This window comes from Gopherus evgoodei, chromosome 2, assembly GCF_007399415.2.
Source record: "Gopherus evgoodei ecotype Sinaloan lineage chromosome 2, rGopEvg1_v1.p, whole genome shotgun sequence".
NCBI classification, from domain to species: Eukaryota; Metazoa; Chordata; order Testudines; family Testudinidae; genus Gopherus; species Gopherus evgoodei.
The window spans coordinates 150,328,033-150,342,129 of NC_044323.1; the positions used below are offsets into that span (position 1 = coordinate 150,328,033).

The 14,097-nt window shown below is 44.8% G+C and overlaps 1 protein-coding gene across 1 annotated transcript in view; it reads right to left on the bottom strand.

The window, feature by feature from the left end:
- The window catches only part of SLC4A5 (solute carrier family 4 member 5), a 166,107-nt gene that overhangs the window by 27,109 nt on the left and 124,901 nt on the right, over positions 1–14,097 (bottom strand). The window contains exons 14-17 of the mRNA XM_030551928.1: positions 13,329–13,503; positions 12,447–12,580; positions 11,089–11,360; positions 603–664 (exon numbers count right to left, since the gene is read on the bottom strand). Of these exons, the coding sequence (XP_030407788.1) occupies positions 603–664; positions 11,089–11,360; positions 12,447–12,580; positions 13,329–13,503 (643 nt within the window). The remainder of the gene's footprint in view (positions 1–602; positions 665–11,088; positions 11,361–12,446; positions 12,581–13,328; positions 13,504–14,097) is intronic.

Sequence of the window (14,097 nt, forward strand, 5' to 3'; positions counted from 1 at the left end):
ATTTCAAACAAGTCAGCTATGAATAAATTCAGCTATGTTTTAAATTCAACTGAAATCACCTGCTCATAAATGGAAATAAGCGTGTCCATGCAGAGGTTTGCTCTGGTTTAAATAACCAGTGCAAGTTTGTGCATAGAGAGGCCTCACGTTCAATGGTGAGGTACATGCTTTAGAAGTGCTTGACTGATTGTGTATGCACTGCATACACAGCCACACAGCGGAGATTAACTAGCCCAGCGTGGCACTGCTGTGGATTCTTTGGCTCAGTCTGTTCTTTGGTGGTTTATAATATCCTGGTTGGGCACGTGAAGGCCAGTGCAACGGGAACGAAGAGAGACATAGTTCCCATTCTGCTCCTTCCCCAAAGCTGCACGTTAATTCCATGCTGTGATTTAATTCATTCGGTTGGCAAGTCATATAACTAAGAAGTTGATTTCTAAAGAGGTTGCTGGAGGCTCTGATAGCATCCCTGGAAGAAGAGTGAGTGACTGATTTAGCTGGCGGATCTCCAGTTGTCCCACTTACTTTCTTTCTGGGCTAAGAAAGGATCCAGAGGGCTCAGCTACTCCCTACTTGAATATACATAAAACAAAAGTACTTACCACAGAAATGTTAGTGTTGTTTGGTGCCAGCGGAGCTGAAGCATTGAACAATGTTGTATTCACTGCAGAAAATGAGTTAGTTATTAAGGTTTTATATATATATATAAAACAGTCAAATTCAATCCAGCATGGAAATCCTGTTTAAGCCTAGAGGACCCTGCTGGCTTGAACCAGTAACTGCCCTTTCATTCCCAGGAGAGAGCAAAAAACTCTGTGTTCCATTCTCAGCAAGGGTTACCTAGTGTCACACACAGCTGTGGGTCGTTTAGACAGCTCTGTCTACATGGAAGGGAAAGAACGTAATGAAGACTAGGCTAAGCACATTATTACAGACCTGTTGGAAAGGGAGGGGGACGGGACCCAGGAGTGAAACCTAGCACGAAGGGCAGAACACAGATTTTGGGAGCTAGAAAGTAAACCCTGGTTCTAACTCCAGCAGCGACTTCTCCCTGATTAAGATGGCGTGTGGCCTTTCATTTAGACCAGAAAATGACCCCCTGAGGGCCTCATTGCCAGGAGCCCCAGAGATGCACTTCATTGTAAGAAAATGGAACAGATTGCATCTTCCTTCAATATCTGAGGATGGGTGGCCCATGGAGACTACAGGTCCCATGGTGCAACACTTCATCTTAGGTCACATGACCTCAGACTCAGCTCCCATGCATCTTGGGATTTGTGGTGTCAGTGGGCTTCCCCTCCACTTTAAATGACCACATTTGGTCCATGGACCACATTTGGCTGCAGCCTAGGTCACTGTCAGAAGCGTTGCCTCTCAGCCTAAAGAAAAGAGTGGTCATATAAAAGAACCCCTTATGGTTTTCTGGGTAGCTCCCAGGGAGATATACTAATGGAAGCCCCTCCACCATCCATTAGGAGACCTCTCCCAGCTCCCTGAATGCCCCCTCAGTTGTTTATTGTGTTCTTTGCCATTATAACATACAGTTGTGCTTACCACCAGTTCAGAGAACGCATGACGCAGATGGGGTCCCTTCTTCAAAGCCCTCACTTTTCTGGATGTGATATGGGAGAGGGGATCATAGTTTGAAAGTTAAGATGTCCATCAGAAAGAATTGCCATTCTTGGGGGAGAGGGTGCTGGAGAGAACCTAATGACTCTTTCTTCTGGAGAGGGGTTTACCCTCATTCTTAGAGGGTCACTCCTTCTGCAAGAACTTTGTGGCTTTTGGAGAGATCCACTGGGGCCCACCTTTTCAGAAACAAGCTGTGAAAAAAGAAACCCTTCTCCCTCCAGAAGCTGCATTTGCTCAACAAGTCACCTCTCATCTAGGGTGAATCTCTTCTGTTGCCATCCTGGATTCTCTCTGCAAGAAGGAGGCTTCCCTCTCTAACCCCGCCCAGCCCTTTTCAAGGAGAAAATGGATGGAGAGACTTGGATCTCTCGCACTTGGAAACCCAAATGGAGAAAAACAAAACCACAGCACTAAGGATGGTACTTAGAGCACTTCTCTGGCACCTTCTGGTGGAAGATTTTAAAGTGCTTAACTAAGCGGCAACTCCCTTCGTATGTCAGTATTATTCCAGCTATTGTATAGATGAAAACTGAAGGACAGAGAGGTTAAGTGACTTTCCTAAGAAGGCAGAATGACTCAGAAGTAGGAACTGAACATGAGCTGTGAATTTCTGTTGTAAGCAACACCCACTGCCTGCTTAAAGAATACCCTGCAGAAGGATGAATTTACTGGAAAAAACCCTATGCATATTTACATGAGTTTTGAACCTAATTGTCTCACTGCTGCAGATGAACTTGTTAAAGTCATGAGGTTTCTTTTGGCAGGCATAGATTCATCATGGGAGCTGTAGTCTCCATGGGCCACCCATCCAGTTAACAATTCTTCACATATGTTAAAGATTGTTATAAAGAGGCAGCGATCAATTGTTCTCCATGACCACTGCAGGCAGAACCAAGAGTGAATGGGCTTAATCTGCAGCAAAGGAGATTTAGATTAGATATTAGAAAATACTGTTTAACTATAAGGAGAGTTAGGCACTGGAATAGGCTTCCAAGGGAGTCATGGAATCCCCATCAGTGGAGGTCTTTAAGAACAGGTTAGACAAACACCTGTCAGAGATGGTTTGAAGTTGACTTAGTCCTGCCTCAGCTCAAGGGACTGGACCAGATGACCTCCTGAGGTCCCTTCCAGCCCAATATTTCTATAATTCTGAAGGTGGCAAACACATAACATCTAATGTCCTGCCTCAGGATGCTGTCATTCCTTTCCCCAATGAACGACACAAGATAATTAATGAAGGAGAAGTGATCGCTGGATTAGAACCAGAGCCCTTGATGCTACCAAAACAATACTTCACCACCAGAGAAAAGGAAGGGAAAACTGAACTAATGTGACTTTTGGTTTGATTAACTCCAGACTTTACAATGTTAAAGGTTTCTTTCGATAACCTTTAGCTTTTCCAGAACCAGACATATTTGCAATTTCTACTGCTTTAAATTGTTCATTGCCCATCTTAAAGAACACTGTAGCATTGGCTGTATTTTTATGAGAAGGCCCATAAAAGTGCTTTACACAAATGGATATATTGGACTCGAGATAAAAGTAGGAGACATTAAAAAAATAAAAATAAAACAAAAGGGTAAGAGTATCAATTATTAATTTTTTTTAATATTTATAAAGTGATACTCACTTGAGATTGAAAGCAGCCAAAATAGATGTGTGCAGCAGAGACAAATATGGTACAAATCAGTTACAATAGTCAAAAATCAGAACTAACAAAAATAAATAAAAGGATCAAAAGGAGATTAACACACACTCTCAATAACTGGAAGAGTGAAATGTCCAAATCTGAGACCACTTTATTAGATGCTCAGAGCAACATGGGTGAAAGAATACGTTTCAGTGTGGCTGCTGTTGGGAGGAGACTGAGGGTTTATAGCGTAGAAAAACTTCTAGAGAAGAATGGAGTTTCCATGTGGACTTTGGGGTTTGCGTGTAACAAAGGAGATACGTGTGGTTTTGGTTTCCTCAGCTGTTTTAAGTCACTTAAAATATATATTATTATTAAATTAACTCAATGATGGTAAAAGATGCCAGCTTGACAGCTCTGGAGACTGAAATCCTTTGTCTGTCCAAAGAACAGATTCTGCATAGATGAAAAGAAGGCTAGTTGTCCACACAGACTCCGCCAACATGCCTCAAACTTTGTCCTGAAGGGACTGCTGCTAGGAGTGAGGGTAATCCAGTCTCTGTGGACTAGATCATGTTGTTTAGACACAGTCCAAAGGCAGAAAGTTCCCTGTGACTCCCACATGTTTCTGTATAATTCACCTGTCACTACACTCCTATATGGGTTTGAGTTCAAAGGAAGCTGTTACTACAGGAGGCCATCTGGCTAAAAAGAATATTATGATGAAGCAAAAAAACCACACATGCTTTTGTGCTAATTTCCTCAGAAATCAGATAGTTGATTTAGTTCCCTCTAGTTCAAACCTGGATCCCAGATGGTGTTCACAGGAGACACGTGAAATGCATGGGTGGGTCTCAGAGCAGTTTGCGGGAACCCACTAACCCACCATTACAACCAGGGCTGCCCAGAGGATTCAGGGGGCCTGGGGCAAAGCAATTTTGGAGGCCCCTCCCATTAAAAAAAGTTGCAATACTAGAGAATACTATAGTCTCGTGGAGGCTCCTCCGGGCCCAGGGCCTGGGGCAAATTACCCTACTCCCCCCCCGCAGCACGCCTGATTACAACTGGTTGTAATAGATAGGCAGTCTCAGAGAGGTCAAATGAGCCTTGGAGATTATGCTAGCAAATCATCCCTAGAGATGAAGGACCTGATTCTGTTCTCACACTGATTTTAAACCAATGTAACTCCATGCTTGGAGTTTTTCCCAGTCAGAACTGAGTGATGTCTCCAGGGTTGCATGGGGGAAGTCTGCACTGCCACACCTGTCCTTTGGATGACCAGTGGATTTCAGCTTCCATGGCTGTTGCCTCTGTCTACTGATGCCTTCCTTCCATTTGGGTATTGCTCAGCAATGTATGAAAAAGAAAGTGTTAGCAAATTTCTGCAGAAAGGTGTGTGTATGTGCAACATTTAATCAAATTGGAAAAGTTCACCATTGTTTGCGGAATATTTTTGGGGTAACTTTGCACTTACGATAGTCCATTTCTTTTTTAAAATGGTCCTTTTCTTGCTGTGCATTGCACCAGACAGAGATAGGGCTCTCTCTTCAGATTTCCCTTTTTTATATTTAATGCTTCACAAGATCACCCAGACTGTGCCCAGGCAGGAGAAGCACTTTTTCAGACCCTACTATCACTAGCAGGCCTGTGGCCACTGAGTGGGAAGTGCTGTTTCAGAAAAGACGACTCAAAGGGTCAAATCCTACTCTCAAGGAGGGCCTGATCCAGCTCCACCACTGGCTTCTACAGCATCAGGTCCTTACACCAGTTTACATGACAATCATTCCACTGAAGTCTGTGGAGTGACTCTAGATATGCAGTGACTTCACCAAAAACATAATTTGATCCCCTGGTGGCAAGAAATTGCAGCCTCTCTAGTCAAGAGTTTTAAAACATGGAAAGATTTAAGAAAAGTGATTAAAGACAGATCTGGAAAAGAAAAAGTTAGAATTTCTAAGCCAGTTTAAGAGGCCTGATTTTGCTGCCAAACAAATAGGCTACATTTTTGCGAAGACAGCCTATTTTTCAATCTCAGGAAAAACTCAATTTTCACTGCAAAAAAAGGCTAAATAATCTAACTATTTATGCAGACCGAAATTTAAGAGGCACTTTCAAGATTAAATTAATATATTTTAAAAAAATCTCTTCTGATTAAAACTGGAACACAAAAATGCATTTACTTTTCATTATTCATGAATTTTATTCGCATGGATTCAACTCAGTTTAGACTCAGTGAAAGTAGACTGCTCAGTTTCAGTGTGTACATGTTCAATTTCACTTTCTGGCTCATTTGCACTAGAATGATGATGTTATGTTTGAATTTCTAAAAGTGTAGGATGATATTTAAAAAGTGTATGTGTGTGTGGGTGTGTGTGTGTATGTGTGTGTGAAATCAATGCAAATTTCTCCTGTTTTCCTTGAAATGTAAGTGTCCTGAAAATCTTTCTATTCATGTTAGTTGTGGTGCTTTCAAACAAAATCCAAACTTTTGCCTTAAAATATTTGGCAGTTTCTCCAAACAGGAAGGGAATTCACTGAGATCTGCATGAGAGAACTGGCTGGAAAATGAAGGGGGTTTCCTGCAGAAAATTCTGACTCTTCATTAAAAAACCCTGCTTTCTCCCCAGTTTTTGGCAACTGAAAACTAATAAAATTTTGGCCAAAAAGTTGAATTTTTTTTTTGTTTATCAAGACTTTAGTTTTTCAATGAGAAACTGAAATTTTTCGAGAAACGCAGATCCTTTCTGGTAAAATGTTCATTTTTGGGTCAAAAATCCAGTTTTCCATTAGACTGAAGTTCAGATAGAAAATTCTCCAACCAGCCCAGATGGATGATTCAGAAGGGAAGAAATTGGAGATGGTATGTGAGCTAGTGGTTGCACTAACTGTAGTAGCTAGCAGGACTTGGAATGGGCAGTAAAAATACATAGTGTCATATATCTATTGTTTCTCAGGAGCCAGTAGCCCAAACCAGGTAGTCTATTATTCCTAAATTAATGAAAGGACATAGACTTGTACAGGAGGCTGGTTTCCTTCTCTTAGGCTACGTCTTCACTACCGGGTAGCAATTGATTTCTCGGGGATCGATATATCGCATCTCATCTAGACGCGATATATCGATCCCCAAATGAGCTCCTGTCGACTCCGGAACTCCACCAATGCGAACGGCGGTAGCGGAGTCGACAGGGGGAGCCGCGGACGTCAATCCTGTGCCGTGAGGACGGTAGGTATCTCGATCTAAGATACTTCGACTTCAGCTACGCTATTCACATAGCTGAAGTTGCGTATCTTAGATCGATTTCCCTCCCTAGTGTAGACCAGCCCTAAGCTTCCTGTGTCTCGCCATCTGCATTCCATATGGTTTTGTCATGTATTCAGTGTTCTGCCAGAGAATTCCTGGCAGACACCAGCTGGCAATATTTTGACATGCATCTTTCAGGATGGCACTGTACCGAGGTGACCTCACCAATTGCATGTTAACAGGAACAGGTTTCCAATCATATTAAACTGTAAATTCCAAGTTAGAAAATATTTTGTTTTTCAAAAAGAAAAGAGCTGCTGTTTTCTGTCCACATTTAGAGAAAGGGAAGGTATGTGTCAGCAAGGTAGCAAAAGGAAATTGCCTGTAGAACTCAAAGAAACAAGTGAAGTCCCCACTCTGCTGCAAACGGGACAGGCACACCCCAGATCTGGTCCAAACTTACCTCCTACCCTTCCTGGAGTCTGTCTTTTGTGTCAACAACCAAACATAAATCTCTTAAGCTTTCTGTAGGGTTGTTCCTAGAGTTTTTACCCTAGAGGACCACACACTGTCTCAGACCCTAGTTCTTTTTGCCCCTGTAATACTGTAAGTGGGAACTAACAGGATTCCATCTGACAGTATGAGGTGTTAGAAACAACTCTGCATCGTAATGCACCTGCAGATTCCTGCATGCCTGTGTGCCTTCCTGGAACCTGCCATTGTATTACAGCTCTATTCGACCTTTAATATATATTGCGGAAATTTCCCTTGCCCTCTCTCATCAGCTGCCTTGACTCTATCTGATGCATCATGTATATCATGGAGAAACATAACTCCAATGATGCACCAAGTATATTACCCCTGAAGTGTCAATGTTTCATTAGGTAAACTGAGTAATGGGCCCATGCGCACACACTGCACTTCCGTGGCAGAGCTAAGAATAGGACCCAAAAGTCCTAGCTCCAAGTTCCCTGCTCTAATCACTTCACCAAGCTCCAACACCAATGCTCCAATGGCATGCTGGTACTTCAAAGCACACTGCTGCATTATACCTTTGCAAAAAGGATACACATGAATCAAGTGAGAACAGAACACCACTGATTACTGCCTGGTAAGGAGACAATCCAACGGGTTTCTGCAGAACTGGACTGAATGCGACTGTGTACTGGACCAGGAATTTTTCAATTTCCTCTGAAGCATCTAGTAAAGGATGCTAGAGATAGGATGCTAGAGACCTAGGTCGATGGACAATTGTTCTGTCTGGTATATGGGCATTCCTATGTTCCTACAAAAAAGGGGAAGACTGCTTATGCTGACAGCAGGTCTTTCTGAAAGGTTACTTGCTACTGATGTAGGAAAAAGCTTCAACAAACCAATATTTAACACGAGCAAAGTCAGCTAAATGTTTCAGTGGCAGTGTTTCTTGATCAGCAGATTTAATATTCGGATAAGTCCAGTTTACCAACTTTGGCCAAGACATTTTTTTAGAACACACTGTAGGAAACAAGCCAGCACTGGCTGAGGATATGGAAAGGTGGCTCCATCAGTCACTAGTTTCTATGATTTTACAAGAGTAAAGATGGCAAAGGACCAAACAGACCAAACTGTGCACAAATGCTCAGCGATGCACTTCAGTGCAGATAGATTTCGAGACGGGATATTACTTTTTTCTACAGCCAGCCCAAAGGTGCAAACTGAAGTTCCAACAAGGCAGCTTTAGCAAGATGAGCACAGGCCCTAGCCAAGAAGCAAAACAGCCACTGCAATGCAGGTCAGGGTGCTGCCAACATGAGAAAACACAATAATGCACCACTGGAAAATTCCAAGAGTCCATTCACTTTTTCTGGTCTTCGCTGAGGGCTCATCTCCACTACCGCTTAAGTCGATGTAAGTGATGTCACTCAGGCATGTGAAAAAGGCACCCCTCTGAGTGATGTAACTCAACTTAAAGCAGTGTGCATGCCACGCGCTAGGTCAGCGGGAGACGCTCTCCTGCTGACATTGCTTCCCCCTCTTGTTGAGGTGGAGTAATGTCGTCGACAGCAGAGAGCTCTCCTGTTGCCATGGTGCGTCTTCGCCAGATGCACTCCAGCGGTGCAGCTGGGCCGATGTAGAGCGGTAGTGTAGACTAGCCCTGAATGAACCATTGGGGGGGGGGGGGCGGGGAAACTTAGAGATGCTTCCAGACCAAAACAACCCTGGAAGAACTTGCAGCAGTCAGTAGCGTGTTTCTGCCTGCTCAGCTTGAGAGGAAAATATAGTCACTAAGAATCTCCAGATATGGGGAATGTGAGTTGAGTGTCCTATATCGATGTAAGCCTCTATCAAGCATTCTAGCTGAATTCAGCAGAACATTTTAGCAGGTGCTTAACTTTAAACATCTGCATAGTTTCATTGACTTCAGTCAGGCTTCAGTCAGTCAGTCAGTTTCATTGACTTCAGTCAGTCAGTGTGTGCTTAACTTTAAGTGCATCTTAAGACTTTCACTGGATCAGACCCAAGTGCTCAGCCCTTGCAGGGTCTAGCCCTTAGTTTAGAGATGAATGGCCGCAAGGTTGTTATAATGTGACACTTTTCATAAGAAGAAAAAGAAAAGACATATGAGGCTGGTGGCACAGTTCATGGTTTCACAAGTGAAATCGTGACATCACGGTACAGCATCACAACCCAGTGTCCTCATGTTAGGATGTGACATAACATGTGACATAAAAAGCTTGCTAAAAAATAGTGATGCGGACTGCACCAACGTGTATTGGAGCCAGAAGCTTTGCAGACCTAGCTAAAGTACAGCTAGTCCAGACCAGAAGTACACCTACGGGAGCTGCAAATCACACACCAGGCTGCTGTGTAGATTTACCCACTGTGTCACAATGAGATGATGCAATATGGTCAGTCTAGGTATCCGTAACTGTGCTCATCAGCATGGTATCTGAGCTGGAGGTGACACTGTACACAGTGTTGTGGTTGTTGAGTAGCACAAATGCCAATTGTTGATAACCATGAATCAAGAAAAGAAATAAAAAAAAGTGACGGATGTTACTTGCAGCACATCAGGTAAGCAGGTAAACATGTAAGGAAGTGCAATCAGATAGATGTCTATGGAGGGTATTTGGCATGCCAGTGCTTATTTCTACATTTCTATTTCCAGAGTGTGTGTTGTCGTACCTTTCTACCTTCTTCCATAGTTATTTTAAAATCTCCAAGAGTGTTTTTCTTCCCTTAAATAAATCAGGAATTTTGAGGGAAAACATTTCCTGATAACATTACAGTAAATGACTCTGTTCTGAGTGCTAGTAGTACTTTGCACTTCTGAGTATTGTAATCTGAATTCTGGATAATTTGGAAATTAACTTCCCAGAGCAAATATGAATATTGAGGATGAAATGAAAATAAAAACTGGTTGGGTTGGTTTTGGTGTGATCTAAATGAGCCTGAATTACAGCCTTCTTCAATACAGCCACTGGCAGAGAATGGGTACATCTTGGCTCTGGAAAAAGGTTGGTTTCCTCTCACTCAATGTTGTTTTGCTTTAATTGCCCTATCTCTTTGTATCTTTGCGGTGGTAGAAATTAGCATAATACTGGACGAAGCTGTTAAAAATCAGAACAAAAAAACCCACCCCCAACTCCGACACAGTCACATTTCCAGAAAAGGACCAAGGGGCGAATCAGTCAAAAGGGTTGTGGAAACCTAGTGAATGTCCCACTGGAAGCCCTGTCACTGAATATACTTAAAACTGGAGATGATAAAGCCATCCAAGAATATACTCTTGAGAACAATTCAGCATTGACTGGAAGTTGGATCTAACAAGTCTTCTCCATCCCTAATTCCTATGGTTTTAGGTCTGGCCATCTAGAGGAGGTATTTTGCTACAAGACCTCAGTGACTGGGGATGGGCTGGTCTGCCAAGGAAGAGATGATTTTTAAAAAAAATTTTTTTTGCTCCCTTTTGGGAGCACTACTCTAGGGAACCAGGTTAGAGAACTGCTGGTGGGGAGGTCACTCTCCAAATTCCCATAGGACATAGACCATACTTTGTGGGATGACATTGTAATCCATTCAGAGATACTGGGCCCATAGGCAAATGGGCACTGCCACCATAACTGCTCTATTGTGGGGGGAGAGGTGAAACTCGTATCTAGGAATGTCTTTTGAAAGTTCAGCTGCTCAAGATTTAATAATCTTATTGTCAGGAGATCTTAAAAGCATTTTACAAAGCAGGTCAGTATCATTTCCCCCATTTTTACAGATGGGAAACCAAGGCACAGAGACTTGCCCAAGTTCACCCAGCAGGCCAGTGACAGAGCTGGGAAGAGAATCTAGGTCTCTTAAGTTCCAGTCCAGTGTTCTAACAACTAGGCAGCACTGCTTCCATTTAAAACAAGCTGCTGGAGTAAATCACCAAATGAAGCTCATGCAGCAAAGGCTACCTGCCCCTCCACCAGGTCGCAATCTGCAAGGACCAATCAGGAAGCTGTGTAGCACTCTCTCTCAAGAACTGGACCTCAGCATGACAGCTGCATGGTTCAAGCAAACTGGCAATTTCACAGTGAAATTCTCAACAGGGAATAGGACTTGTACTCACCTGGGTCAGGAGCAATGCACTCGCATTTGTACATGGTCACATAGTCTGCTTTGAAGTCTGCATTGATAGGGTAATACTTAAAGGCGCCGATCATCTTCTTGATAGCATCATAGATGAATATAAAGCTGATGAGGGTGGAGAACCCCTCCTCAGTGAAGCGTGTGATGTACTTTATAATGAAGCTGGCATCTGTAGCCACCAGGACAAGGCACTGTAGGGCAGAGTGTAAGCCGATCCACAGACGGAACTCCATGTAATCTATGCTGTTGCCTCTGGAATTGTGCACAACAGGAGGTCAGAACGACAGCTCTGCTCATGAAAGAGAGATACAGGAACTGAGGGCTCATGAAAAGTGTCACCATATCTGATCTCCAGTGAAAGGAAGCGCCTGCTCCCCACAGGGGTCCTTTCACACCAGTGATAACGGCCACCTTCTTGGGAAAAGAAACCAGAGTCTGTGTACTTATATGGCCTCCATTTCCATCCTTATCTATCCTTGCAGCACCCCTGTAAAATGGGGCAGTGCTGGTATCTGCAACTCATAGGGGGAACTGAAGCACAGAGACTACATGACTTGCCCAAGGTCACATAAGAAGTCTCTGGCAGAGCAGGGAATTGAACCTAGGCCTCCAAAGTCCCAATCTAGTGCCCTAATCATTGGCTCATCCTTCCTCTCTAACTCTGTGAGGTACAAATAAGAGACACAGGGACAGGGATGGAATCAAAGGAGCAACAGAAGAACCCCAGTAGGGGACACCAAGCAGAGAACCCCAGACAGGGTTTCTGCTCCAAGAGAAGATCAAGGGAGTCATCCACAGGACAGGTCTGCCACGAGCTTCCTCACTCTGCCCTGCCAACACGCCCCTAACCAGCGCAGTGGCTGCCAGGGCTCAGAGGTGACTCAGTCTCCATGGCCCATCCAGTATTCGGCCACCAGGCTGAGACTGCCAGTGACTGGGCCGGAGAGCACCAGTGACATGGGCGCCCTGTTAAGTCTCCTGGATCGATTGCTGGTGCCCTGCTCAGTAAGAAAACCCACTACGGGAGCTCCCCCAGCAGCCGCTGAGGAGTAGAGAGAGATGCAGAGAAGCCAGGGAGAAGACGCGGGAGCTCCGTCTGTCTCCTGGGTGCCTGCTTCAAGCTCCTGTTCTCACTGGGAGACCCACAGAGCTATGGAGAAGGCTCTCTAGGCCTCTTCTCTATGGTAGACCCACCTGGAGTGCTGCCCACAGCTATAATGTTATGGCCAGAGGGACGCTATGTAGGCCTCAACAGTGACTCTGAACCTGCCCTGCTCTTGTGCTTCCCCTTTGGTGTTACCGCTGTGAGGGCAGCAATTCTGAGCGAGCTCCACTTACTTGCTGAAGTCGAAGAGTAGCTTTTCGAAGATGAGGATGGGCCCTGTGCTGCTCAGGATAATGAGTGGCTGCCCGGCAAAGAAGCAGAACAGGGAGCCTGCCATCGCCGTGCCGAGGAAGCTCTCCATGACCCCCTTTGGGAAGAGAAACAATGTGAGGAGACATTCAGACATGTGCCCTGGGTTGCACCAGAGGAGTCGTGCCGAGGGGAGGTCTAATCACAGTGTGTGGCTGGAGAACACACTCACGCCAGTTCTCCTTGGCCTGTGTCTCACTGGAATCAGCCAGCGCAAGAACCCCTGCTTCGTTCCTCAAGACACAGGTCCGTGCTTTGGGGCTGATACTAAGCTGAATGGGCATTGGTGAATTATCCCACTTAGCACAGATGCCGTGCGACACACAGGCAGGGAAAACACTGGCAAAAGCAGTGATTTCATTACAGACTCGTCGCACTGTGAGGTATCTGTGGGGCTCGGACATGACGGTTTGGAGTCTGCAATCCCTTAAGTCTCCCCCTCAGGCTGAGTGACGGTTATGTCCAAGTCTCAGCTAGGAATGGCTTTTCACGCTACGGACCGCAGTGGGGTGGAAATCTCTCCCAGCAACAGGGCAGGGGTATTTACCTACCACATTAGGGAGGAGAACTGGCTGCAGTTCCAAAGGAACCTGGCCTGCTGCACAGGGGTTATAGCCATCTGCTGTGAATCCTGCTATCTGCCACGTGTTAGCAAGAGGCAGGAGCTTCAGCGTCTCACCATGCAGCACAGCTAAGGTACGTGGCAACAAAAGCCACCCTCCAAACATTGGGGCATCTGCATCCAAACTTCCAGCTCTAATAATCCTTCGGAGGAGGAGAACTCCCTGGGCAGCTCTTTGGTTTACCTGGTAGTTGTCTGTAGCATCACCAAGCAGCCCCCCAAATGTTATGGCATTTGTGATGCAGCCCAGGTAAATGAAGAGGATGGCGGAGATAGACTGGATATGAAAGCCTTCATAGAAATCACTGGGGAACCAGGGCAGCTTCCTCTTGATATCCAAATACAGGCCGCCGCAAAACCTGGGGAAGACACGCAGAAGGGTCCCAGGTGCGGCAATCCCATTAGCTCTGAGTGGAACTAGGCAATTTAGGATTATTGTTTGTGATGTTGTAGTGCATGGGAGCCCCAGTCATGGCTCAGGACCCCGCTGCACTAGGTATTGTATAAATAGGATGACCAGATGTCCCAATTTTATAGGGACAGTCCTGATTTTGGGATCTTTTTCTTATTTAGGCTCCTATTACCCCCCACCCCCTGTCCTGATTTTTCACACTGCTCTCTGGTTACCCTATGTATAAATGCATAACAAAGATGCTGTTCACGAGGGTGTGTTTTACTCTGCGATAGCAAGGGGTGACTGCAGTTTATGTAGACCTACCCGAGGCTGGCTTTAATCAAGCTTTGGTGGGCTAGCCTCACGAGTAAATACCCACAGTTCCAGGTGGGCGTGGAGTACTGAGTACTGGAGCAGGTGTTGCTGCCGCTCTCTTGGTCCAGTTGCTGTGCTAGCTCGATTAAAGCTCGCTCAGGTACGGTTACAAAAGCTGCAAACACACCCTGTGATTGCAGTTTAGACATACCTTAAGTATGAGAGAATAGGTGAACGCAACAAA